General features: G+C 38.5%; 3 protein-coding genes across 3 annotated transcripts in view; all 3 read right to left on the reverse strand.

The window, feature by feature from the left end:
- On the reverse strand, positions 1–3,623 carry LOC145331315 (chymotrypsin-like elastase family member 2A). The gene is made up of 6 exons (XM_080175933.1): positions 3,544–3,623; positions 2,824–2,861; positions 2,548–2,603; positions 746–808; positions 186–329; positions 1–14 (listed from the first exon to the last, which is right to left on the reverse strand). Exons 2-6 carry the CDS (start codon positions 2,847–2,849, stop codon positions 1–3), a joined length of 303 nt encoding a protein of 100 aa, XP_080032059.1. The 5' UTR covers positions 2,850–2,861; positions 3,544–3,623.
- Positions 1–27,564, reverse strand: part of Gdi (GDP dissociation inhibitor) — a 57,688-nt gene that overhangs the window by 24,121 nt on the left and 6,003 nt on the right. The window contains exons 5-12 of the mRNA XM_080177693.1: positions 26,918–27,019; positions 26,375–26,543; positions 25,835–25,969; positions 25,176–25,285; positions 24,518–24,622; positions 23,852–23,902; positions 23,289–23,408; positions 22,104–22,288 (exon numbers count right to left, since the gene is read on the reverse strand). Of these exons, the coding sequence (XP_080033819.1) occupies positions 22,106–22,288; positions 23,289–23,408; positions 23,852–23,902; positions 24,518–24,622; positions 25,176–25,285; positions 25,835–25,969; positions 26,375–26,543; positions 26,918–27,019 (975 nt within the window). The 3' untranslated portion in view covers positions 22,104–22,105. The remainder of the gene's footprint in view (positions 1–22,103; positions 22,289–23,288; positions 23,409–23,851; positions 23,903–24,517; positions 24,623–25,175; positions 25,286–25,834; positions 25,970–26,374; positions 26,544–26,917; positions 27,020–27,564) is intronic.
- On the reverse strand, positions 4,286–14,764 carry LOC145331316 (uncharacterized). Its single transcript, XM_080175934.1, has 4 exons — positions 14,673–14,764; positions 14,439–14,475; positions 4,846–4,931; positions 4,286–4,422 (listed from the first exon to the last, which is right to left on the reverse strand). Exons 1-4 carry the CDS (start codon positions 14,749–14,751, stop codon positions 4,286–4,288), a joined length of 339 nt encoding a protein of 112 aa, XP_080032060.1. The 5' UTR covers positions 14,752–14,764.

Raw genomic sequence — 27,564 nt, forward strand, 5'->3', positions numbered from 1 at the left:
TCATGTATTACCTCCTAAGTATTTTGTCTATATTATTTGAAACATTTGTTTACAATAAATTTATTTTTTTAGAAAAAGAAGTTTCTTTATATAAATACTCTTGAAATGTCTTAATGTTAACCAAATTTTTATGTTGAAAGAAAGCTTTTTTTCTAAGAGTAAGTAAGACTTCATGAATAGATTACGAAATTTTCCTGGAATTAAAGTTGATGGATTTGGTAAACAGGCTGGCCGAATTTCATCTTTGAATTCTACACTATCTTCCAATGTTAGGACAACAAGATCATGTCCCTCCAGAATATCATTATCATCAGCTATTTTATTCCAATCTAAACAAGAAAAGTCTTTAAATAAAGTATTTATGTCTGTGTATTAATACAAGACCTTGCTAGAATGATTTACTAGTCTTTTTAAGTTTGGGTATGGACCTCCTCAAAACGTTATTTCCTTGCACCCCCCCCCCACCCCCTCCCCAAGGCTTATTCATGATGTTTATTTACTGGACTCATTTCAAGAGACAATTTTTTGTTTGAAAATCAAAATCAAAATAAGTGAAAATATTTTGAATGTTAAAAGAATACAATTCCAACCATTAAATAATGAAAATATGCTTCTCAGTTTAGCTTAAAGGCCAAAATTACTAAAAATATACTCAAAATGAAAAATAAACATTTTACAGTGTGATATATCATTAATTCATTAGCTTAATAATTAATATTAACTTGTATGTCTATTGTCTAATTACCTTCGTGGAAGTCAATATGGGCTACACTTATTTTAAGTGCGTCTGTATTGAAACCATTTCGTCCTAAAATATATTTAGATTAAGATCCGAGTATGTTGTATATTAGATCTTTTCATGAAAATACCCTTTCTCGAATTTAGGGGCTTAGAAATACATGTACAAAATTTCAGCTCTTTATCTCTACTGGCGACCTAGCGCCAGGCATGTAAAATATCAACAGATAACGGTAGAACGGCGGTTTTAACAATATCTCAGTAATGTGCAGGTTTTAAGCTCTTCTGCATATTTCAATTTAAACATATAAGGCCAAAGATATTATATCCAAAAAATCTTTAGTCAAAGTCTACTCTACACCAAGCGCCAGTCAGTTTTCTCTAATCATTTTAAATTTTTTTATGAAATAACGGGATTTCAAAACTGCCTTTTGAAAATGCCTAAAAAATATCTTTTTTTGTCCCTTTTTACACTGTTTATAGTTACAACTTATTAAGATATTATTCTCAGTTAAAAAAAATTGGCGCTTCCAGCACCAAAACTGGCAAAAACAGGCGGTTAAACTTCTGTACCCCTACTTAACTTAACCTTAAAATAATAGTTCGTGGTAAAATTTGGTTTTCTTAGCTTTAAAATTGGCTGCTCTACAGCAGTTTTAATATTTAGCGGCTGGCCGCTAAAAAGCGGATAAGGAGCGGTCTGACCGCTATGACTAGAAAAAGTAATTTTCTCTAAAAATACACATGAACCACAAGAAAAAAATTTTACGTCTCTATCTGTAACAGGAGCCGAGATAGAGGGGGGGGTCTGTTAGGGGGTTAAGTAGGGGTACAGAAATTTCACTGCCTGTTTTTGCCGGTTTTGGTGCTGGAAGCGCCAAGTTTTTTTTTAACTGAGAATAATATCTTAATAAGTTGTAACTATAAACAGTGTAAAAAGGGACAAAAAAAGATATTTTTTAGGCCTTTTGAAATCCCGTTATTTCATAAAAAAAATTTAAAATGCTTAGAGAATGGCTTGGAAGGTGAATTTAGGTGTTCTGCATATTTCAACTTAAACACATAAGGCCTAAGATATGATATCCCAAAAATCCTTTGTCAAAGTCTACTCTACACCTAGCGCTGGCGATTTCATTTTTCACAGGTATAAAATGCATGATTTTAGAAAACTGACTGGCGCTAGGTGTAGAGTAGACTTTGACAAAAGATTTTTTGGATATAATATCTTTGGCCTTATGTGTTTAAATTGAAATATGCAGAAGATCTTAAAACCTGCACATTACTGAGATATTGTTAAAACCGCCGTTCTACCGTTATCTGTTGATATTTTACATGCCTGGCGCTAGGTCACCAGTAGAGATAAAGAGCTGAAATTTTGTACATGTATTTCTAGGCCCCTAAAGTAACTTTTTAGGTTAGCAGAAGAATGAAATTCGAGAAAGGGTATTTTTATGAAAAGATCTATTGTATATATTATTCATGATATTAAGTATATTATTTATGATGTATGATTAATAGATTATAGATACAATATGTGGAAAATAAATAGTTAAGATTTTACACATTTCTATATAAGTTTTCATAGTAACTAAGAAATTATGTCACAATTATTTGATAAAAAAAAGACTCTTAGTCATCAATGAGCACAATGCACAAATACATAAATATGTAATAAAAAAATGCCTTAAGAAATTGTTAGATAAGTTTCTGGTGTTATCTATTTTTCTAAGAATAAATTTTTAGAATTGATAATTAAATTTGCTGTGTATATCTCGTCTTTTGCTGTTTTACAGCTTACTGTTGTAATACCTATGGGGTCCCGTGTGGTCAATCCAAGATAGACAGATATGTCTCTTACATCTAACCTTAAATAAATTTTAAATTTGTCAATCTGCAGCAATGAACAAAATATTACACTAAAATAGTAAAAAAAAAATTTATTGAGCTTCCTAATACTTTCTGATAGCCATGTATTATAGGATATTTCTCTAAACTCTTGGTCTTACAGGATCGTCACATTTATTTCTCTGATTATTTGCCACAAATAAAACCTAAGGTCTTAATTGACAAGAGCTGCATTTCTACCTGTAGCAGGCTTGGCCGCAATCCATTGTTCTACAATCCTAGAATAAAACAGCAGCTTTAATATTGATTAAAGGTAACCCTGTTTAGATGGGGAGGAGAGAAAATTAAGATACAAAAGCATTTCGTTTTAGGTTTAGGTTAAAATATTTTTCTACCCACTATTTATAAATGAGATAGAGGGGATGGAATGGTGTCGATGACACCCATTTTTAACTATAGTTTTTAAAAGAAAAAGTTTTTAAAAAATTTTATTAGGGGGTATTTTTTTCTAGGAACAATTTCTCTTGGGAAGGTGTTGTCTCCTCAGGATGAAAAGCTACATTCATGGTAAAAGAGAACATTACTGGTTCATTGATTACAGATATCTTCAGTAGAGACAAACAGACAGACAGACAAAATTATACTTTTATATAAAGATATAATTATACAAGATGCTAAGCCCTTAGAGGCCTCTAGTGGCACTTGAAATGGGGGGAAGTAAAATTTAAAATCATTTAGGTTATTCTATGGACATTTTCTTGTGGGAGAGTGGTGGTACCTACCCCCAAAATAGTTCCCAGGAACAATGAGAAGCTACACTATAAAGGAGAACCATATCAGTTCAGTTGTTGGTGAGATCATTTGGTACAAATATATTGACAGTCATATTTCCTTTTACTTTTATATAAAGATATGTAAAACATAATTAAATTGATATTATCAAAACATTAAGGTTCTTACATCTGAATTTCTGTCTTTGAATCTACACACTTCCGTTGTTCCATTCTTATGGTCGTACGTGTTACCCCAAAAACAATGAGCAGCTGCAAGTTATATTAAATCATTATTGAGAGGGCAAATATAATACAATAATTTTTTTAAAAGTTTGTCTACTTGTTGTTGGGAATACGTCGAAGTAGATTTAAAGTGTATTTATTAAAATCAAGAATAGATTTATTGGAGAAAATACAAACAAAACCTTGTTTTATTTTGTATGATGAAGACGGTTAAAGTAAATTACATACTAGATGCACATAACAATGGGAAAAAACATTTTGAAACTGTTAAAGCAAAAAAGTTTTAAAAATCGACCAAAAATACCAAAGATATGGGGAAATATGTCAAACATATAAAAAAGCCAAAAACCTGCTAAAAGGCAGTTTGGCCGCCATTGTTTCTTTTCTTAAAATGCCAGAAATTTATTTTAATATTTTTAACTTAAAATTTTTGAAAATTGGACCATAAACACCAAATATATGGGGAAAATGTGAAAAATATAAAAATAGCCAAAAACCTGAAAAAGTGTCACCGTCATTGTTGTTTTCTTCAAACGACAGGTAAATTTAATTTTGATATCTTTAACTGAAAAAAATTCGAAAAACGGACAATAAACTTATATTACACATATATGGATACTGGTCGCGGTAGTTTACATTTATTTTGGGAGGGATGGGACACCCCCCCTCCCAAAAAAATGCCTACCCTACAAATATTTTATATAAAATTCGAAATGTGTGTGCACGATGGGGGGGGGGGTTGTATTAATGATATTAATGTTTCCTGATATTACGTGCTTTTCAGTTATCAGAACCCCTCCACAAAAAGGAGTTATATACTCCCCTGAAATAATTTAAAATCCTTATTATATTTCACATTGCCTTAATTTACAGATTAATTCTAAAAGAATTACATAATTAAACTTTTTCTCATTCTTAATAAACCAAAGATATAGAAAAAGGCTTTGACTGATAAACTAAAATAAAATGTTAAATTTTGATAATCAGATGATTAAAAAAGCTTGAGAATCCTGCATTTTAAAGAAAATTGTACTTAAATAAAAAAAACTTTTAAATAAATATTTGGTGAATATGAATCTTTTAAATTTGATCAGTGCAGTGTTGAGTTAAATACCAACCGATTTATAGAGATAGATATTTAAAGCAAAAATTTACCAAGCAAGGTCTGCGTACTAAAACATAGTATTAATTTTTATCATGAATTTTTTTTAGAATTTTGTTATGTTCGCAAAAAAATATAACTAACTTGGCAATTCATCTGGCGAAGGTTTTCTTTCAATTGTAACATGCCATGGAACCTGTTGAGCACAAGTTGCTATGCCTCCTGCAATTCTAAATATATGGGTCAAATCCTTTAAAATTTCTTTGGCTAGACTAGGAGTTTCCTAATTGTCTTACGTACTGATTCGAATCTATGCAGGGATAAATAGCAGCTACGTCCCTGGAGGACTCTAGGGGCACTTGAGGGCAGATAGGGGTCGACCCTCCATATAAAATTTTAGTTTTAAAAGTAAAAATATTTGTTTTTTTTCCAGGGGCGATTTCATTTGGGAGGGTAGAGTAACCCTTTCCTAAAACAGGTACCTTCTTTTCCAAATTTTTTTTTGATTTTACTCCCCCATTTAAAATTTACCCTACCTTGGGGATGCACCACCTACCATTTAGGAGGGGGTATTTAATCCCCCCCCCCAAAAAAAAAAACAAATAATCCCTAACAAAAAAAATTTTGCGCGCTTTGCCCGCATTTTTACTACTAAATATTTAATATTATCTAAATTACCCCCCCCCCCCAAAAAAAAAGACAAATTACCTTCCCTTCAAAAATGTTTACCCCCCACCCCCCTAAATAAAAAGCTTGGATGCCCAGTCTAACTGGTTGTTAGTGAGATCCTTCTGTACAAACACATAGAGAGACACACAGTAAGAAATACTGTTACTTTCATTTAAGAATAAGAATACTTCAGGGCTACCTAAGGCAAATTGATATTATGGCCTAATATATATATATAATTTAAAGGTTACGGCTTTTATTAACAATAGTTATTTTTTTGCACCTCAAAGGAAAGAAAAAAGACAGACAGAAGGACTTTAGCAAGTAACGATGATCAGTGGTCCACGAATCTTCACACAAAATTTCACCAGTCTTTCTTTGATAAAAGTCTGGTAAGCCGAGCGTACTCGGCCCACGGGGTAACGAGTTCGGATTCAACGGGCCCTAGCCTTTAAGTATTCTACCAAACAAACAAGCAGGATTCAATCATACAGAATTATATATTTAAACTGAATAATATTTACAAGTTATGTTTACTATATATATACAACAAAAATATGACAATAGTTAGGTTTGAAGGGGGTGTGGGGCGCTAGGGCTTAGCGCCCGACGGTAGACGGCTGTGGGGGCAGCGGTGGTAAAAGGGGAGGCAGTGCCTCCCGATTATATAAGTGCATGATGGACTCGTGATAGTTGCATGTTCAAGTCCCCTCCCCACATTTAGGCAGGCTTAGTTTGACCGCCGGGTGCGGGGTTAACAGCGGTCATGAGATGGATAGTGATATAATAGGATTAGTGCGGTGGGTTTGTTATCATAAGTCACAGCGAAGCAACTCTGTATTGGGCCTGTCCGTATGGGTGTCGTATTACCACAACCTCCCCTTCAAGGGTTGCGTGGCTCTTGAGACACCAGGCCTTGAACCTGGGGATACGACAGCCGGCTCATGCGCCGGACAGGCAGTTCCTGGGGCACAGCTCGGTGGAGGACAGCTCGGGCTACACAGGCTCCTCGGGACACTCGTTGCTCGGTCTGACTGTGGTTGGTGATCAGCATTGTCAGCTCCTGGTTGGCTTCTAGGCGTGGGTTGGCCACGGCCAGGCCTCGCCGCTGGAAATTTTGCCTCGTCTGCAGGATCAGTTCTGTCTCGGCTGGTAACTGGACACGGAGGCCTAGGCAGATTCTGGTGGTTCCTAAGGGTGGAATGGTGATGGCAAAGGGCGCATAGAATTCCATGGGGGCGCCTGCTTGATTCAGGTTGCTTGGCCTCCTAGCTCCTACCCGGATGGGGATGGCTGTCATCAGCAGGGGGCACATGGCTTCTTCTTCTTCTTCTGGGGCGGCTTCTTCCATCGCAGTGGCTGGCTCTTCTCCTACAGGTCCGCTGCTGGCTGGCAGGTTCTCCATGTCTGCGTCAGGGTTCCAGATGGCATCTCTGAGTGGCTCTGGAACAGGCGGCGGCGGCGGTGGTTCGTTGGGTTGCTCCTGCAGGTTTTCCTCCACTGGGTCACGATCTTGGCCGCTAGGCTGTGGGGCGGCTGCGGCTGGCTGGTGCACTGGGAACTCTCCTGGGTTGCTGGCTGCGGGCGCCGCCGCTCCAACTGGCAGCTCGGTGGCATCCTCGTCGCCGTCCACGTCAACTTGGATGTCTTCTGGGATCTGGTGGGCAGTCACATCTCCAGTGTATTTGCGCAGTCGGCCTACATGCGCGGTAACTTCTGAGATCCTGGCTACTGGAGAGGCAGGTTTGATGACATAATGGACTTCTGTAGCTTTCCTTACTACCTTCCAGGGGCCCGTCCATCTCTTGGTAATCTTGGCTGCCTTTCCTGGCACCAGGCGAGGGGCCAGGTACCAGACCAAGTCTCCAACCTCATACCTCAACCTCGTGCCTTCGTAAGCTGCCGCGCTCCTCCTGATGGCTCCCTCCTCCTTCTGCTGGATGGCATCATAAACTGCATAGTAGCGCTGCAACAGAGCTTGGACGTTGGCTGGAACTGAAGCATATTCGGTCTCTGGCAGCCGTAGCACCATGTCCACTGGAAGTTTGGCCTCTCTCCCAAAGAAGGCCAGGAACGGGGTCACACCAGTGGATCTACAGGCCTTGGTGTTGTAGGCAAAGGCGATGGCAGGCAGGTGGGGCTCCCAGTTGTTATCGTCTCTGTCTAGGAACAGGCGCATGCCTGTGTTGAGCGTCCTATGAAACCTCTCCACTCGGTTGGACTGCGGATTGTAGGGTGGTGGATGTGTCAGGCCAATCTCGAGCCGGGAGGCCAGTTCCTGGAATACCTGGCCGGTAAATTCCATTCCATTGTCGGAATGGATCTTCAGGGGGCACCCGAACGTGGCCAGGTGGCGGTGCAATAGGGCTTCAGCCACCGTGAGGGTGCGCTTGTTGGGGATGGCGTAGAGGCTGACAAACCGGCTAAATCCATCTTGGCAGGTGAGGATGTAGCGGTTCCCAGCTGGGGTCTCTGGCAGTGGCCCCACCAGGTCGATGAATAGGACTTGCTGTGGATACCCCTGGCGGGAGGGCACGTGGATCCCCTGCTTCAGCCTCTCCTTGGTAACTTTCTGGACACACTCAGGGCAGGTTTGTACCATCAGGCGGACGTCACGGGCCAGGTTGGGCCACCAGAAGTGCATGGCAACGCGGGCGATAGTTGCGTCCATCCCAAAGTGCCCAGCCATGGGGGTCCCATGGGCTAGAAAGAACGCATCCTGCTGGAGGGCCGCCGGCAGCAGGTATCTTGTCCTCTCTCCTGTCAGAGTCTGGTCAGTGGTGGTGAGGCAGCCATGCTCGTCAAGCCCCAGGGCTGAGAAGCGGCTGGCGTACTGCTGCTCGTCTCGTTCCTTGCCACGCAGCTCAGCCTTGGTTGGGGCCTTGCCATCAGCCACCCATTGGCGGACACGGAGCAGGAGGGGGTCCTGTGTCTGGGCTTCCAATACTCTAGCTGAGTCCAGTCGGGCGGCGGCAGGAGGCCGGCTAGCTGCGGGCTCCCCTAGCTGGGCCAGGTTGTGGATATACTCCGCCTGCTCTGCTAATTCTTCGGCGCTAGCCGTTGGCATGTTGGCATCTTCCCGGCGGCTGAGGGCGTCGGCGTTGGTATTCTGGGTGCCAGGCCTGTGGCAGACGGTAAAGTCTAAGGCCGCTAGCTCCTCCTGCCAGCGGGCCACCATCCCTGTGGATGTGTTCAGTGATTTCATCTGTAGCAGGGCAGAGGAATCAGTGTTGATCTGGAAGCTGCGGTAGGACAAGATGCCGTGGAATTTTCGGATCCCATAGATAATGGCGGCCATCTCTCCCTTCCAGGACGGGTAGCGCGTCTCAGGGTCGGTTGTCTTGCGCCCCACGGCGGCAATCAGCCTCTCCTTGCCCTCCTGGCATTGACTCAATATGGCAGAGATGGCGCGGCTGCTGAAATCTGTGGTGAGCTGGAACACTGCGGGTAAATCAAACCTGGGCGGCGCTCGGATGGGGGCCTGTCGGAACTTGTCCTTGAGTTGCAGCAGCTGGGCTTCCATCTCAGGCGTCCAGGTTAGGGCCTTGGCCGTCTTCTGCCGATTCATCTCGTATGTGAGGTCTGCATACTCTGGGATGAACAGGCGGTAGTATCCAAAGAAGCCCAGCAACGCCAGCAAATCCTTGGGGGTGCTAGGGGCTGGCCAGTCCAAGATGCGGTCAATATAGTCCTCTTGCATGGCTATCCCCTCTCGGCTGAGGGTGTGACCCAGATAATCCACCTTGGACCGGAACAACTTGGTCTTGGCTGGCTTGAGGCGGATCCCTCCCCTGCGGTGGGCTTCCAAGACCTCTCGGAGCCTGGCCAGGTGGGCCCAGGTATCCTGGTGGAAGGTCAGGACGTCGTCAAGGTATGACTGGAGGTTGGCTGTGCCTAGTGGGTTTAGGACCCCTGCAATAAACCTGGAATAGACAGACGGTGCCGTAGCCAGGCCAAAGGGCATCCTTTTCCATTGATACAAGCCCCTGGGGGTGGTGAAGGCGGTGCAGGGCCGGCTATCCTCAGACACACGGATGGTGTAGTATGCGGCCACCGCGTCTAGAGCACTGTAGACACGGTGCCCGCCAGCTCGTTCCACCAATTGCTGGATCCTGGGCAGGGGGTAGCTGTCCAGCTCCAGACACTTGTTGAGGGCCCTGTAGTCGACGGCCCAGCGGGTGCTCCCGTCCTTCTTCTTGATGGGCACCAGGGGGCTGCTCCAGGCGGAGTCCGACGGCTCTATGACTCCTTCCTGCAGCCAAGTGTCCAGTTGTTTCTCCAGTTCAGCCTCTTGCCGCGGGTTCAGATCCCTAAATCTCTGGCGGATCGGCTGGGTCCCTGGCTTGAGGCGCAGCTGCAATTCAACCACATCTGTGCAGCCGGGGGTAGAATTGGAGAAGACGTCCCTGTACTCTGACAACGTAGTCCAGACCTCCTTCTTGAGCAAGGGGTCCTTGCGTAGGAACTCATTGTCTTCCATCTCCAAGGCCTCCCACAACTCTTGCATGTCTATAGGCTCAGCAGGTTCTTGGACCGAGTGGAGACGCGGGGGAGGCGTATCAGAGACCTCCAGAATGTCAGGTTTGACCAGCTCCCCTGCCACTGGGAGGCCAGCATCCAGCAAGAGGGGCACCTCCCCCTCATTGACCACCAGTACTCTAAACACAGTGGCAGAGCCAGGCCTGTGGGCATACAGGCCCTCTGGAATAACAAGGTCCTCCCCAAACCTCTGTTCTGGGGCAGCTAGTTGAATGGCATCCTTGGTGCGATGGCCTACTAGCTCAACAGGGACTGCCATAACCCCGCGGCCAGGCAGGACCACCCGCTTGGCTGTGCGGAGCTGGGGTGGTTGACCGTCAGTTGGAGTGACAGCGCTCAGCCTATACGTGGCTGGTGAGGGGTCAGCCTTGGCTCCGGGACCCCCCGGCCGCGACTTGACGGGCTCGGCTTCTGGAGAGGCTGACGGGTCGGAACCAGGCTTGGCCCCGGGGGCGTCCGGCCACGATTTGACGGGCTCGGCGCTGGGAGAGGCCAAAATGCTGGGTCCAGCTTTGGCTCCGTGGGCGTCCGGCCGCGACTTGACGGGCACGGCGCCGGGAGAGGCTGGGGCCTGAGAGTTGAGTGTGGCTCCGGGTACATCAGACCGCGACTTGACGGGTCTGGACTCGGGCTTGGCTGGTGGACTGGCTGGAGGTCCCAGGTAGAGGGGGCCAGGTGGACACGGCTGGCCGTTGATAAAAATGTCGGAGGAGAAGATTGGTTCTGGAGGGCTGGCAATCTCAGGAAACGTTGTTGGCAGGCTCTCCCTTGGCACCTTGGGCACTGGGGGCAACCCCATGGCTAGCAGGTTAGCGCCCTTGTGTGCGTTGAGCTCAGCGTCCACCCAGTGTGTGCCTTTCTCAACCACACGCGGCTGCTCAGGCAGGGGGCCTGGCAGAGGCCCCTCATAGCTTAGCTCTCTCTCGGCTGTCTCCCGGTCAATGGGGACGCCACGGAGTGGGATAAACTCCCCACGCGCCCACAAGCAAGGTGGTTGCATGTCGAAACAGAGCCTAGTTCCGAACTCCTTGAGAAAATACCCTCCTAAGTTCAGAGGGTGGGAGAGATTTCGGACCACAGTCACGTGGTATAGATGGAGTATAAGAGTGTGTGAAACTGCCATATATAACTCTTTTAATTTTCCAATTACCTGGAGGGGCTGGCCTTCCTCATTAGCAGTCAGGATCTGGGTGTTGTCCGGAATCAACATGCGTTGTACGCCCATCGCGTGCATGAGGTGCTCAGAAATTACAGCAGACCCTGGTACACGGTTGCCAGAATCAACCATGGCATCAACCTGTACATGCTGGGCAGGGTCAGGAGTAGGAAACCTCACCCTGATATGGCAGGGGAAGTGGAGGTCCTGCCCTTGGGACAAGGGGGTCTCTCGTTCGGCTGGGGTTGGCAGAAACTTTGGTGGTGGCCGCACCGCAGCTATGGTGGTATCGCTTACCATGGTGGCTTAGACTGTAGCTTCGAATCACTAGAGCTTATTAATTATCACTTGGTCAACAATTTTATATTTATTTTTATCACTTGGTTGACTTTTTATACACAATGATGTGTTGTTATCACTAGGAGCTCTAGGTGTGATTCTGGAAGCACTGGCAGCAGGGAATGTCCGTCCTGCAAGGTTCAGAGGGGTGACGGCGGTAGGGAATGACCCGTCCTACAGCGCCGCTGGTTCGAATCCCGACAAATGGCGGCAGGGAATGGCCCGTCCTACAGCGCCTCGGGTTCGAATCCTGGGAGACAGCGGCAGGGAATGTCCCTTCCTGCCGTGCCTGTGGCTCGAAATCTGCTATCCGTCGCAGTGGTAGGGCTTACTTGTGTGCTGAAGCTTCGCAGCCACACATTGCCTTCTTAGGGAGACCAGCACACAGCTGTCTGTCTCGTAGGTTTGGCCTGGGTGTCCTGGGGCTTGTCCCAGCTACACTTGCCAATTTAGACTCAGTTTTGTAGCCGTCTGAGCTAAATTATCCGGTTGCCGTGGCTGCGCACCTAGCGCTACTCCTACACGACACGGACAAAGCGTCTTAACTGGCGCTTTTAGCAGGCTAAATCTGCTTGCCGTAGGCCAGAGGCCCACATATTGCGTTCAAAATGATGGAAATTTGACCTAAAAAGGCCGTCTCACGGGTCAGTTGGCTTCTCAGTTGGCGGCTGATTGTCCCCTTACTTGCCAAAGGGTCCAATCAGAGGTAGAATAGGCTAGTTCTGTAAGGCTCGATCTCACAGCTGACACCAAGTTCTGGTAAGCCGAGCGTACTCGGCCCACGGGGTAACGAGTTCGGATTCAACGGGCCCTAGCCTTTAAGTATTCTACCAAACAAACAAGCAGGATTCAATCATACAGAATTATATATTTAAACTGAATAATATTTACAAGTTATGTTTACTATATATATACAACAAAAATATGACAATAGTTAGGTTTGAAGGGGGTGTGGGGCGCTAGGGCTTAGCGCCCGACGGTAGACGGCTGTGGGGGCAGCGGTGGTAAAAGGGGAGGCAGTGCCTCCCGATTATATAAGTGCATGATGGACTCGTGATAGTTGCATGTTCAAGTCCCCTCCCCACATTTAGGCAGGCTTAGTTTGACCGCCGGGTGCGGGGTTAACAGCGGTCATGAGATGGATAGTGATATAATAGGATTAGTGCGGTGGGTTTGTTATCATAAGTCACAGCGAAGCAACTCTGTATTGGGCCTGTCCGTATGGGTGTCGTATTACCACAAAAGCATAGCCAGTTGTTTTTAAAAGTAGAACCAGTAGACAGACTAATAATTTGATTTTTAGATTAGACATGCATTGGTCAGCAAAGTTTTCACCATCAGACTTGTATCGTAAAAATCAGAAAAACACATTTCCTCTGTAGAAATTTTATGTCCTTTAGAGCATTAGAGACAGACTGACGGACCAATTGAGATAGAAACTCCTTGATCAAGAAAATCTTTGCCTAAAAAATTCTATTAAAAAATCCAAGAAAGAAGGTGTATCAACTTTTTTGCTTTTTATTTAAGATAGCTAGCCGGTTCTTTCAGTAAGTAGTAGATGTAAAATTTTTCATAGAATTCAGATATGCAATCGGTTTTTTTGTAGACCTCTTATTTTTAAAGTAATTTAAGTTTTAAAAAAAAATAATTAAGTTGGTTTTAAGGTACTAAAACGCAACAAAATAAAAGAAGAAAATGGCCAGTATGAACAAAAATAGTAAGATCTTTAATTTGACACCTTACTTTTAAAATTCTGTTGAGTAATTATTGAAAAAATCTATTTTTTTAACCTCGGTTTAATAAAAACTTTAGACCTAAATATTTTCTCAAACAGACATAAAAAACAAGGGTTCATATATACCTTTAGAATCAGAAAAATATTACGAATCTATTCTAAGCAAAATTGAAAAAGTTTTATAAAACTATAATAAAAAAATAAGTTTATTTTAAGAATCATAATTTTCGGCTTTAAAGGGTTAGCTTGAACCAAACCTGAACAAAACCTAAACAAAAGACAATGCAATGTAGCAGATATTTTTTAAACACAAGAAACAATAATGTATTTTTAACTGCATTGTTTTGAAGTTTATAAACAGACTGATGCATATTTGTTCATAATTTTTCATTCTTTACATGTTCTTTAATATCACTATATTTATTGTAGTATCTATTGTATATATTGTATGAACGTTCTCCTTTTTTTCTGGCAATTCTATAGGTTAATTTTATAGGGCAAGCTTCCCGATTTGTCAATTTTTGCGATTTGTGATTGGCTAGTTTAGTAGTTACAATTCTTAAAATAAACTTTTTATTTTTTCTATTTTTTATTACAATTTTTTTAAACTTTTTCAATTTTGCTTACAATGGATTCATATTATTTTTCTCATTCTAATGGTATATATGAACCCATATTTTTTATGTCTGTATGAGAAAATATTTAGGTTTAATGTTTTGATTAAACCGAGGTTAAAAAAATAGATTTTTTCAACAATTACTCAACAGAATTTTAAAAGTAAGGTGTCAAATTAAAGATCTTACTATTTTTGTTCATACTGGCTATTTTCTTCTTTTATTTTGTTGTGTTTTAGTACCTTAAAACCGACTTAATTATTTTTTAAAAAAACTTAAATTACTTAAAAAACAAGAGGTCTACAAAAAAAACCGATTGCATATCTGAATTCTATGAAAAATTTTACATCTACTACTTACTGAAAGAACCGGCTAGCTATCTTAAATAAAAAGCAAAAAAGTTGATACAACTTCTTTAAAATATTTCAAATATTAATCGAATGACCATCAGGACATTACCATACCATTAGACCCACGGATCAAATTATATTGATCATTGGTATAAAATAATCTTCGCACAAAAGGCAAGACGTCATTCATGAATAGTAGACGCAAAATTCACGTTTCCCTCCAACCTTTATCACAGATGGATAGAAGGACGGGCATTTCGTACCATAGAGCAGATTCGCTAATAATAAAAAAAAACAGAAAATATTTTTCAGTTATTTTTTGTTTGAATATTTACCTTCCCTCATAACAACTTTTTCTGAAACCACACTCATCTGAAACATGTATGTTATTTTATCAGAGAACTTTGACATATAGTTTTTTTCTTTTCAATATTTTTATTTGTTTTGTTGGAAAATAGGATAACATCTATTCAATCCGTATATATTTCTTTAATTTAAAGTGATTGGTTGAGGAGATTTAGTATTGTTTAAAAATAGATTTGATTAAAGCACTAAATAAAAATTGTTACCTTTGACATTTTGAGATTGCTGGTTTGTCAAATGAATAAAAAACAATATGTGGGCTACAACCAAGCCAATATATGTCATAATATTATTAAAGTTATCTAAACACAAAATATATGTTACACATTTTAAGATGAAATAAGGATTATTATAATTAATCTTATCCTCTATAATAAATGGAGAGTGACGTATCTTTGTCTGTACGTCTGAAGCTTAAGATCTTGCTTATGCTTACTGGTTTTATGCTGCGGTGATGCTTGTTTGATGGCGTTATTATCCCCCCCCCCCACCCCCACCTCACTTGAAAAAAAAATAACCGTCCGCTAATTTTTTCATATTAAACAAATATGGGGGTGAGATGTAAGTTTTCTTTTCCTTTAATCTTTATATACTTAGTTAAAATTAGTAATGATTTTCAATTATGCCAAAGGGTATCTTTGATTAGAGGATTTTTTTTACTATTACCAAAGCTTAAAAGAAATATCTGTACACATATATTACCACCATCTTTTGGGGCGAAGTATTATATAAAGTAGTGGGAGTTTTTGTCTAAAACTTAATATCTCGAATACAGAGCCCCCAGATACTGGGGGCGTAACCGCTAGTGAGTTCAGCCATAGCCTCTAGAGGCTTCACTTAAACAGTCCCCTTCCACCATACATATATACATGGTTTTAGATTCAGAGATTTCATAAAAATGCTCTAAGTAAAGTTGCTCTTTGGCACAATTTGACGCACACTGGATAAAATGAAACTGACAATAAAGCACTTACAAATCATTACTAGGTTTACAAGTTAACTCTTACTATTAAAAAGAAAACAATGAAAAATTGTGTGTGTGTGTGGGGGGGGGGGGGGATATTCTAATGGGAGATTCGTACTCCTTCCCCCAAATTGTTTATATTTTTTCTTTTTGTGAGATTGGTGGTGTCCTACCCCCAAGAAAATCGATTAAAACCACAACATGACCAGTAGTGATATTCCCTGTGAAGCACAACTTTGTCGGTTCATTGATATTGAGCTTCGGGCGGACAGTCATCGTTCTAATTTGTATTTGAGAAATAAATCCGATGACTTTTTTGGAAATGTAGATATCTCAAGTTTCTTTATGAAATACTAGCGGATTCGCCCCTAGCCTATAGGGACTTTGCCTCACACCCCAAGAAATACTTAAAACCATCAAAGGACCAGGGTATATATTCCCTGAAAAGTAGAGCTCAATCGGTTCAGTGGTTACTAAGATCTTAAGCTTCAGACAGACAGACATTTATGAAATACTAGGGGCTCTGCCCCAAGAGGTTTGATCAACCTATTTTTACGTATTTTATATTTTAAAAAGAAAGAGGATATCCCAGGATGTTTGTCATAATTGAATGAAATGTCAATAGAAATTGAAATTTTCTGTTAAATGTTATTTTAAGTTAAAAGAAATTTTGGCAGTTCTCATACATGAGACAAAAGTAATGTATTATGAATATCAAAGAAGTACAAGTCCTATTTCCTCGTCAGCTCAGCTTAGACTATACCAAAAACTAATTGATGCAGCCAAAAGAAAACCAGAAAAGTTGTTGTAAAATATGTTTTCAGAAATCAACTAAAAATGGAGTAAAGAGTAAATTAGAATAGTATCTACAAGGCAAAGTAGAATGGTGTTTGTTCGTCTGAAGCTTAAGATCTCAGTAAATGCTCAACCGATTGGGCTCTACTCATCAGAGAAATTAGCTACTGGTCTGACTGTGATTTTAAGCTATTTTTTTGGTGAGGGGGGGGGGGGGGCGGGGTTTGTACCTTCATTAACTAAAAAATAAAAAAAAACTCCAAAAAAAATTTTGTTTCTATTTTTGTAAACATATACAAATAAGGGTGCGCCCATGGCCGCACCATTACATGGGGAAAAGCCTCCATAAGAAATACACCCCCATTTTTTTTACTATAAAGCTTTGCCCCTTGAATCAAAGGGCAAAACCGCTAGTAGTTAATATATTAGGAACAAAAATGTAATAATTTAAAATTATGACATGGTTTATGTCTTAAGTGATTTACTTTTTACTGGTCATTGAAAGGTTGGTTGGTTAATATTCTCTAGGATAAGGGAACACCTTGGGTTTTTCCTGGGAGTGCCTATAATTTTTTTATTAGTCTGAATATTTATAGCAAATGGGGGATTACTTGTTTGCGAGACTAATGAATTAAAGTTTAAAAATTACTAAACTCATCCATATCATTTCTTAATTAGTCTAATCAAGATTGAAAATTTTAAACTTAGTTTTTAAAGTAATGAACTAAGAAGGGTAAGCAAGATGAATTAAACAATTCTTTTCATCTTTTAAAGAAACGCCCTGTATATTCTCTGAGGACAACAACTTCCTTAAAATGGAGAACTTAAGCTTTAGGCGGAAAAAACCTTACTACTTTATTAATACTTGTGACTTCGCCCCTTTCTTTCCGGAGCTTCGCTCAAAGAGTTGATAGGAAACAAGAACGTCCAGGCTTCTTTATTGAGGGGAAGGGGGTAATATTTATATCATAAAGACACGTCCAAGCTTTTTTTATTTTTTTTTTTTTGGGGGGGGGGAGGGTGAGGAAGTAGAAAGTAAAAACCAAAGAGTTTGGGCGGGAGTAATCACCCCTTTAACCCCCCCCCCCCTTGGCCGTCCCTTATAGGAAATCCTCATTACTGTATAGAATCCTTCTTTTGGCTATTGAGACATTTTCAACAAAAAAAAGGATGGGGGTTCCCTTAAATCCAGGAATAAGGATTCACAAGTTCCCAAATTTAATCTAAGAATAATATAAAGTTATAATTTGGTCCTGTGGTGGTTTCAAGCTATTTATTTAAGTTTTGATCTCCCACACCACCACAAAAAATTACATTTAAAAAAAAATCAATACGTCAAATTGACACAATACAATCTGTCCCGATTTTGTATTACTTTTGCGGAACATTTTTCCAGTTACGTCATATTTTTCTTTCCCGAAAAAAGGAAGGGGGGAAGAAAATCTCTTCAAAAGAAATGGGGAAAACCCCCTCTTCTCCCATCTCTTTTTTCTTCCTTCCTTCCCTTTTTTTCTTTCTCCCTTCCCTTTTTCGGGAAAGAAAAATATGACGTAACTGGAAAAATGTTCCGCAAAAGTATTACAAAATCGGGACAGATTGTATTGTGTCCGTCAAATTTCTCGGGTCCAAGAGCTCTCTGTGAAACCCCATTCCCAAAATGTGTGACAGAAAGACAAACATTTTGAAGAACACCGACTGCGGAATCAATGGAGTTTTTCATTCCAAGGAAGCTTTATATGGGAATGGGATATTAAGACCCAAAATGCCTTATAATTATTCAATATTGAACAAGATTAAAGATAGGATTTTTTTTAAATCGAAGCTTTTCTATAAAAAGGGTCAGTCCGTCAATTATATACGGTAAGCTCTTTTCGTTAATTTAGACAGGTTTGAATTGTCCTATCGATTTCAAACTTTTTCCTATAACAGTTAGGTACGACTTAGAAAGAGCAGCAACTCTATAATCGTTATCAGAAAGTCCGTCCATTTAAAACATGCTCATTTCAAAACTGTTTTGACAACAAATTTTGTATGTTAGAATTATCTGATTCATCTGATTTTTGGTATACTGATTTCTATTACAACAAGGTAATGTTATACAATGTTATAGGCGAAGCATCTCTATAATAAATTCCTTTAAAATGTATGTATGTCCTTAAACAGTATCATGTATTTATGCAGTTTTGCAACAAATTTACTTACAATTTTGTTTAGATTTATGCATTAATATTCTGCTTATTCAGTTCACTCTACAAGTGTTAATGTTAATATGTCCTCCAATTTCAGAGCTTCGCCTTTATTGATGTTGTCATCCTTGTTTAATAAGATTTAAGGTGGGATTTTTGAAGGAGTTTCGGCGGCTATGTGTTTTGATGTAAAGTACGCAATAAATGAGATACAGGTTTCTAACAGAAAAGGACACTTTTGTTGTAAGGTAGCGGAAACAATAAGAATACTGTTCATGCAACAATATAAATTTATCTTTAAGACTACTTATGGTACGCTATAATTGAAGGTTGTCCATAAAAGGCAAATTAAATTTCTTTGATTTTATGATTTAAAAAATTTACCGAAAATATATACCTATATATAATTCAATTATACAAAAAATGACTAATTTATCAAGCAACTAAATACTTACATTCTAGTTTCTGATATAGAATATCTTTGATCTGTCGGGAAATTTGCGTTAATCTATCAATATGAACATAAAAATATAAAATGTATGTCATGCAATATACCACTCCTATTTTTAAACAGGGACAAATACATTCAATAGTTACACTAATTTCTGTTAGAAGTGATCTTTAAAAAATATAATTAAGTCGTAGGTAATCAATATTGTCGCTACTTGGTTCAGTCTTCAGACGGAAGTTATGAAATTGAAGGTAACCCCTCATCACATGATTTATTTCAAAAGGTTATGGAGATCCTGTAACATCAGAATTTTTTCCTGTTTTTATTAATTAGGGCCAATTATCTTTCGTTTAATTACACAATCATAGTTTAATCAATGTGTACTAACAAGGAGGGATTTTATTAAAAGTTTTGTCCTAGTTTAGTACATTGTGTAAACTCATTAAATATACAATCTTAACTTCTCAAATCTTGAAAGATTATGCAATGTCTTTATTTTAAGTACAAAAATGAATCCCTAAAAAGGATCATCTCACTTATTCTCCAAAATACGTCCAAGCTTTTATATTGGAGGGGGATGAGTTTAAAATTCCATAATAAAACGCAATATTTTTAAAATTGAAATTGCGCGGCTTGTGTTAATAGTAGAAAAATGTTACGCATATCGTTAGAACCGCTAGGAAGTCTATTTTTTAGAAATATAAGAACGATTCCTCTGCTACGTGTAGTTACGGAGCTACGTGTTAAAATGTCTCAACTGATGTAAAACTTGACTTGCGAGTAAATCATCAAAGATTAAATTAAAGGGTATGCAAATAAAAATACGTACATTTTTAAAATTCTAATTGCTCGGTTTGTGTTAATGGTAGAAAAATGTTTTGCATGCCTATGGAATCGCTATAAACTCTATTTTTGGGAAATATAAGAACCATTCATGTGCTACGTATAATTTATGAGCTATGTGGTAGAATGTCCCTACTGACTTAAAACTAAAAAAAAAATTTATCAATACAGCTCCTAAACTAAAAATAGCACAAAAATCGTACTTATATTTCCAAAAAATAGAGCTTATGACGGTTCTAACGATATACATAGCATTTTTCTACTATTCACACAAGCCGAGCAGTAAGAATTTTAAAAATGTCCGCATTTTTGCACACCCTTTTTTATCTTTAATGATTTACTTGCAAGTCAAGTTTTAAGTCAGTTGGGACATTTTACCACATCGCTCCTAAACTATACTTAGCAGAGGAATCGTTCTAACTTCTTATATTTCCAAAAAAATAGACTTCCTAACGGTTCTAACGATATGCGTAACATTTTTCTACTATTAACACAAGCCGCGCAATTTCAATTTTAAAAAGGTACATATTTTTTTATGTACTCTAATCTTTAATGATTTACTCGCAAGTCAAGTTTTAAGGCAGTTGGGACATTTTACCACATCCCTCCTAAACTATACGTAGAACAGGAATCGTTTTTATATTTCCAAAAAAATAGAATTTCAATTTTAAAAATGTCCGTATTTTTTTTTGCACACCCTTTAATTCTATAAATATATACTATCGGATTGGCCCCTGAGAAGCCTTTAGGGGCACTTATAGTTGGGTGGGAAGTTGACCCCCATGCCCATTCATTTTAAACGTTTTTTTTTTTTGAAAAATCGGGAGAGTGTATTTTTTATAGGGGCGATTTATATTGGGAGGGTGGAGATACTATCCCCGATTTAGTTATAAACCTTCCTGGGAGCTATGAAAAGCTACTCTGTTAAGGAGAACCCGATCGGTTCAGCAGTTTGCGATATTCTTCGGTACAGACACACTGTTACTTTATTATAAGAATTATAACACAAAACTAGATAAAATGACATTTATTTATAAAACTGTGAACATAAACTTGAAATACCTCACTAAATAAAGGACAAAAAATACATAGGAATAATTCGTTTTATTTAGACTAGTTATCCATTAATAACATATCCAATAATTTGAAGATTTTTAAAATTATAATTAGTGGATTTTTTAAATTTTATTAAAGGATGACAAAGCTAAAAAAGACATTTTTTGGAAATAATATTAAGCATAAAACTAAAGGATATGAAAAAATGAATTTGTATTCTTGAAAAAATCACAAATTGAGCTGGGCTGAAAATATGTTTTGAGCCTTTTTAAAATAAAAAATAAAGCATTTGTTCTTAAGTTTTAAAAAGGCTTAACCCATATAAATAATATAAATGCAAGGAGATATTAAGCAAAAGTATAAAAAAACAATCAACACAATTTTTTATCAAAAAAATCTAAGAACTGGTTTTTAAAAATCACCATCTTTTTTTTTATATTTTCTAACTTTATAATAGATTAAATTTTTAATTTAGATTTTTTAGGAATTTTGCTGAAGTTTTTAAGTTTAAAATATCTAAGCTAGAATTTAGAATTGTGCTGTTTAAGATGAAATGGGGAATTAAACTAATATTTAAGTGCATTTTTTTATTTTTTAAAGACAACTTCTCATCATTTTTTTTACTTTGGTTTCATTTCTAAATATAAATAACTCATGTTAAATAATGAATATTTTCAATAAAAAAAAACTTAATTTTGATGTTACTAAAAAGCAAATTTTCCACTTGACACCAGGAATTTTAAATACAATAAGATGAAACATCTACCAAGTTATTTTTAAACATATCTAAAACCTTTGAAAAATCATAAAATTCGATGCTTAAAATTACTAAATCCCTAACTGAAATATACATTGGTCCAAACAATAGTTAAAAAAAACTTTAAGTAAAATAATCAAAAATAAAATATTTGTCCAAGACTGGGTAGTTATTTTGGGTATAATAATGACAAAATTAAAACATTCTATATTCATTTTTTTACTTTTTATATCACTTTACTAAATCACCAAAAAATACAGAGAGGGGGACAAAAAATAAATAAAATTTAATAAATCAAAAACGTACAAGTGACATTATCAACGTGCACAAGTACATCGGTGATACGATAGATAAAAAAAAGAGAACTGGTTTGTTCCTTTTTCCCGCGCTTTTTGGATGGTTTCGCGCCATTTTGAAAATTTTGGCGCGCTTTTTTTAAACATGGTGAAGTTTCGCGCTAATTTTGTCACTATTTTGGCCCATTTTTGTTTAATTGGCGCTATTTTGACAAAACTGTTCTCCTTTTGGAAAAAAAAATTTAGCGCATTTTGTTTTAGAATTAGTGGTAAACGTTGGATTTTGCAAGTTTAGACATCATCCTCCAGGGTGTGTTTAACCTTGCTGAAGTCAAACTCCTCGCCGGTGCCGCGCTTGAAGATGTCGAGCACGTTGAGACACGTGGTCTCAAAGTGGCTGGTGGCGTCGTACGACTTGCTGATGAACACCTGGTTGCCGGTTCCGTCGTCAAGTGGCTCGTACACCTCAGATACCTGCCAAGGGATTTAAAAATAAATGACTTGAAAAAGATTTTATACAGGAATCGAAAGGGATAAGACAATGGCCGATAAATTGATGTACATTCCTTTGATGTACATGATGATACACCAAATTACCTCTTCTATAGATTACAATAAGTAGTTTAAATGTTTGGACACTCAACTTCATGAACCAACCAATCAAAATTAAAGCCCCCAAGAAGGGGGAAAAACGTAAAAATGTTTTCAGTATCCTTTATTTTACTCATATTTTCCCCCTATCCCATATCTTTGTTTTTTCCTCCCAAGGAAAGGAAATGAGGGGGGGGGGGGTTAATGCAACCATCTCGTAATCAGTGAGCAAATGGCACTTAGAATTCGAATTTTGATCTGGAATTTTGTATGAGTAATCCTTAGTAGGTCTATTTTCCCTAAATTGAACAAAAGTTGGAAAAGTAACAGCTAACGGCTGGCGGCTCAGCAGTTAAGCCATTTTTAAAACTATTTTCAAGGGAAATCATCACGAAACCTATCCCTACATAATACTCTATGCTGCTCCAAAACGTTTTCAAACGGTTCTAGCTACTAGTTGCTGGTACTAGAAATCTAAAAATGTTTTTTTTGTATCATTTCACATGATTTAAAGCAAAAATATGTTTCAAAAAATTGATTCCTACATAATTTATGGCAGATTTGCCCTAAAAATAGCCAAAAAACGGCTAAACGGCTAAGCCGTTACTTTTTCAACTTTTTGTTCGATTTAGGGAAAATAGACCTACCAAGGATTACTCATGCAAAATTTCAGATCGAAATTCGAATTGTAAGTGCCATTTGCTCACTGATTACGAGATGGTTGCATTAACCCCCCCCCCCCCTTAATAAAATGTTTTCAGGACTGTTTATTTCTTAATTTTCCACTCTCTCCTACATTTTATTTTACTTTAGCAGGGAATCCCATGCAGAATATACACCCCTGAATGGAAAGTGGCTTTGCTATTAAACAGTTATTACTAACCTGAACAAACTTATTCTTGATGGGTCCGAGGAGGTTAAGACCTGGCTGGATCTCAGCCTCGGGGTTGGCTGTCTCCACGGTGGTAGATACCATCGCGATAAACCAGTTCTTACCAGCAACCTGAAATGGTTCAAGCAATCATTGTCAAATGCTATGCGCAAGTCAAAGAATCTAGGGAGATTAATTTAATACCTAAGAAGAAATGTCCAATTGACGATTAATCAAGCTTCTGACCATTCTTATTTAAGAAATTCTGTATTAGATAGCTTATAAATATTGGGAACGGGATGGAACATTAATTTTTGAACATATTTTCTTCCTAGTCTAAACACTCGACTCCCAAAAGTAAAACGTGCATGATCTCGGCGCCCATTGAAGTTGTAATGGATATAGAATATGACAGGGAGAAATTGATAAATTGGACCTTAACTACTGGTTAGTTCCTTCATCAAATAGAAGAATAAGGGATGGAGTAAAGGGGTTACTTTAGCCAGCTGCTTTAAGTACATGAAAATCTGATGCAACATCCAAGTAATAATATATCTATTAACATAATTAAATACCTGGTGAGTGTAGGAAACCATTGTCACGTAGATATCAGATTTACGGCCAACCTAAACAACAAATAAAACATTAAAAGAAATGTCCACAAGATTGTTTTTGGATTTTTCGACATCTAAATATAGTTCTCTGTTCAATTTTAAGCTGATTTTATACTTGTAACATTACGATCGAAGTCCTTTAATTTTCTTAAATGAAGGAAGAATTGAAAACTAAATAAATGACTTTTTGTAAGTCATAATAAAATACAGGAATCTTATGGGATAAGAAAATAGACGATTAATCAATGTACAGTTACATCCTCAATATAGAAAAAAATTACTCCTTCCGTAGATTTTCGTTATTGGTTAAAAACTTTAAACAAAGCAAAGCAAAACTTTAACTCAGGGAAGTACAATTCCGGTTAATTATAATTTAGGGGGAATAAACTTCCAAGTGAAATATAAATAGTTGGCTGCGACCAAGCAGTCGAGAGATCTAAAGGGATAAGACGATGGGCGATATATTGATGAACATCCCCAATGATTACATACAAAATTATACCTTATGTACATTTAGATTAAATGTTGAAACGCTTAATTTAATGAATCAACCAATCAAAATTTAATAAAACTTTGGTGACTAGTGTAATAAACAGCCCAATGTCCCTATCTCCCTGAGTATAATACCTGTTTTTGTGGGATGATAATCTGTGTTGAGAGGGCATCCTTTGTGTTGGGGATGGGATGATCCATCAGGCAGATACACCGCACCACCTGCCCAACCTTTCGTACCTGGATGGACAAATAAAATTAAGTTGTACACTAAAACTACTTAGGACGGTTTTGTCTTTTCAAAAAAAAGACAAACCCGTACATCATTTTCTAAAAGTAACGGGATGTTTTTCCGTATGAGTAAGTGTGACTGTCTGTAGCTTGAGATCTAGCTAATCGCTGGATCAATACGGTTCTCCTTTACAGTTAAGCTTCTTATTAGTCGTATTCCAGGAGTCTTAGGTCCAACCTTTGAGAAACTATAACTAATCAATCAATCAAGGGAAGGTTTTTAACTGTTATGGGGGTAGTAACCTACCTATTAAGTTTACCTTATCCATAGCATATGTAGCATCACATTCACAGTAGACCAGTTTACACTTGACTATCTACCTACCTATCAAGCAATCAATCAATCATACCTTATCCATAGCGTAGGTAGGATAACAGTAGACCTGTTTACATTTGACTATCTTCCTAGTTATCTATCTATCTAACTGTATCCAGTTATCTATCTATCTATCTAACTGTATCTAGTTACCTACCTTCCTAGCAATCAATCAATCAATCATACCTTATCCATAGCGTAGGTAGGATCACAGTAGACCGATTTACACTTGACAGTCTCGCTGCCTGACCTCACACCAACAACCTTGCCACCCTCAATGACGATCTCATCGACAGCCTAATATATTTAATGTTTACTTTGATTGCTTTTTACTCCTTTTGCAGAAATGTTTTACAATTATGAATCAGACTTTTTCAGAATTTTAATTATCAATATCCTTTTTAGTCTAGATATTAATCTAATTGACGATTTTTTTTGGCTACTCCATTAACTTTATGCACCAACTACGTTAAATGGATTTGACCTGTGTTGGAGTGTGGGAGTTTTAAAATATTTCTTTTTCATTTTAAAATTTGGGACACAATATTAAAATATTATTTTTGCTTTGCATGATCTCAAAATCATAATAACCGGTTGTGAGCAATACTGGAAATCCTTTATAATATCGTATTACAGACAATGTGCCATTAATAATACAAAAATCATTAAATCAATATTAGTTTAATTTTTTAATAACCGCGGATAGTGGTCTCTAAAACGATACGATCAATAACATTTTAGCTTTTGTGATCTCAAAATCATATTGAAGCAAAAACGTTTGAAATTACTGGAGCGAATCTACCTATCCATTCTAGTTATGTAAAGCAATCAAAGCAGAAAAATTTCCTTGTCGAGCATGTAGGTGCCTCCATAGATGGCGGACAGCCTGGCAAAGCCCTGTGGGAGCTCTCCCAGTCCGTACAGGGGATACAGGTAGGGGGACTTGCCATACTTGGCCAGGGAGTTACTGTACAGCTTGATCCTGCATGTCACATTATTATTACTTTATGATAAAAATTTCGATACAAAAGTTTTTGTTTTATATTTACGGTATATATTCAAAGCCGATTAATATCCGCTGGATTAGATCCGGTTCTCAGTCATACTGAAAAAACATGTATAGCATAGTATTACAACAGACAGTTTTCCACGAATGTTAAAATAAACACATAGTTAAGGGCAGGGACGTCCAAGTGAATTTATAATATAAAAAATACCACCCTACCCAATTTATACCTTATTTTTCAACCCCCCACCCTACCAAAAAAAGCTTGGACGTCTTTGGTTGAGTGGCGGTTTGTAACTATTTTGAGGGAGAGTAAGTCCGCCCTCCCGAGATAATTCTCCCCTAGAAATCTTGAAAATAGTTAAAATAAATAATAATTTCCTTTTAATAGCTTCAAGACAAGGCTTTGATTTATACTCATCATCCCGGAACAGGGCCAAGGCATGTCCCACAAAGTCGCTGGTATTGTCATCCAGGGAGTACTTCTTGTACACCTCCTCCATAGTGGTCTTGTGGGGGTCAATATCCTTCCAGGTGGCGGGGTTCTCCTGCAGATATATAGATATTTATAGTTGGCCCAGGTAGAAGTTTAGGATTTAGGTAGAATTAAGCAAGAAAAGGGGAGTTTGAGAGATCCCGTAAAATAAATGGATTTAGAATCCTAATAATAAAGTAACAGGATGTCTGTTTGTGTGTACCGAAGGATCTCGCTAACCGCTGAACCGATCGGGCTCTCCTTAACATGGTAGCTTCTCATATTTTATATAATAAAATGAAGAGTTCTGAAATATTATTCCAGTTTTTCCCCTTCCTTGCTTAAAAAAAAACAGGAGGAAAAAAATTTGCAGCAGGGAAAAAAAATAAATCTTGTGCAGAACATATACCCCTGTAAATATTTGTTAAAAAGTTGTTTGTATATTACCAAATCAAACTCCTGAACGTAGACAAGGAAATTCTTGAATCTTCTCTTCTCGAAGAGACCCATGAGGTCAGAGGTTAGAGCCTCCTTCTCGTCCGCAGGCACCTGACAATGGATATTAAGAAAATTAGTGGATATTATGACAGGGAATAATATTCTCGAAGATACCCATGAGGTCATAGGTTAGAGCCTCCTTCTCGTCCGCAGGCACCTGATTTCAGTTGAAAAGAGATATGAATTGACATAAGATACATCATACAGCCATGGCTTAAAATTAAAATTTGTCATTAAGTTACCCACGGCATTAGCGTATATGACAGCATGCCTGCTTGTTTTTGTGCAGGTGTCGAGTTCGTTTCAGGAGACGTTAAAATGGTAGGTACCTACTGCTGAAATATATAGCACATGGCAATAATTGTCATAGTAGGAAAAATAACTTAGCCCTACAACAGGCGCTACTCTATTATGCAAAGCAAGTTCGAACTTTTAGACTAAGGTCGTGCAATCAAAGAGTTGGTTGTCTTTTTTTAATCTTGCTCCACCCAATATCATATAAATGGCGTTGGAGTAAAACATTCCCTTACAAGCGGATGATGCTCTTGGATTCCTTAGATGATCTTCTGAAAACAAAGAAGAATACCATCTCAGCA

The sequence above is a fragment of the Acartia tonsa genome, chromosome 11 (assembly GCF_053477335.1).
Source record: "Acartia tonsa isolate MP-2025a chromosome 11, ASM5347733v1, whole genome shotgun sequence".
Taxonomy (NCBI): Eukaryota; Metazoa; Arthropoda; class Copepoda; order Calanoida; family Acartiidae; genus Acartia; species Acartia tonsa.

Excerpts from the sequence above, each read along its gene's own strand:
- LOC145331315 (XM_080175933.1), bottom strand. The coding sequence starts at position 2,849 with ATGGATTGCGGCCAAGCCTGCTACAG. Across the intron at positions 2,604-2,823 it reads TGCGGCCAAGCCTGCTACAG|GTTAGATGTAAGAGACATAT; the intron begins GTAGAAATGCAG and ends AATTTATTTAAG. Across the intron at positions 330-745 it reads CCATATTGACTTCCACGAAG|ATTGGAATAAAATAGCTGAT; the intron begins GTAATTAGACAA and ends TTTCTTGTTTAG.
- LOC145331316 (XM_080175934.1), bottom strand. The coding sequence starts at position 14,751 with ATGACATATATTGGCTTGGTTGTAGCCCACATATTGTTTTTTATTCAT. Across the intron at positions 14,476-14,672 it reads GCAATCTCAAAATGTCAAAG|ATGAGTGTGGTTTCAGAAAA; the intron begins GTAACAATTTTT and ends TACATGTTTCAG. Across the intron at positions 4,423-4,845 it reads TTCGCCAGATGAATTGCCAA|GGGAGTATATAACTCCTTTT; the intron begins GTTAGTTATATT and ends AAATTATTTCAG.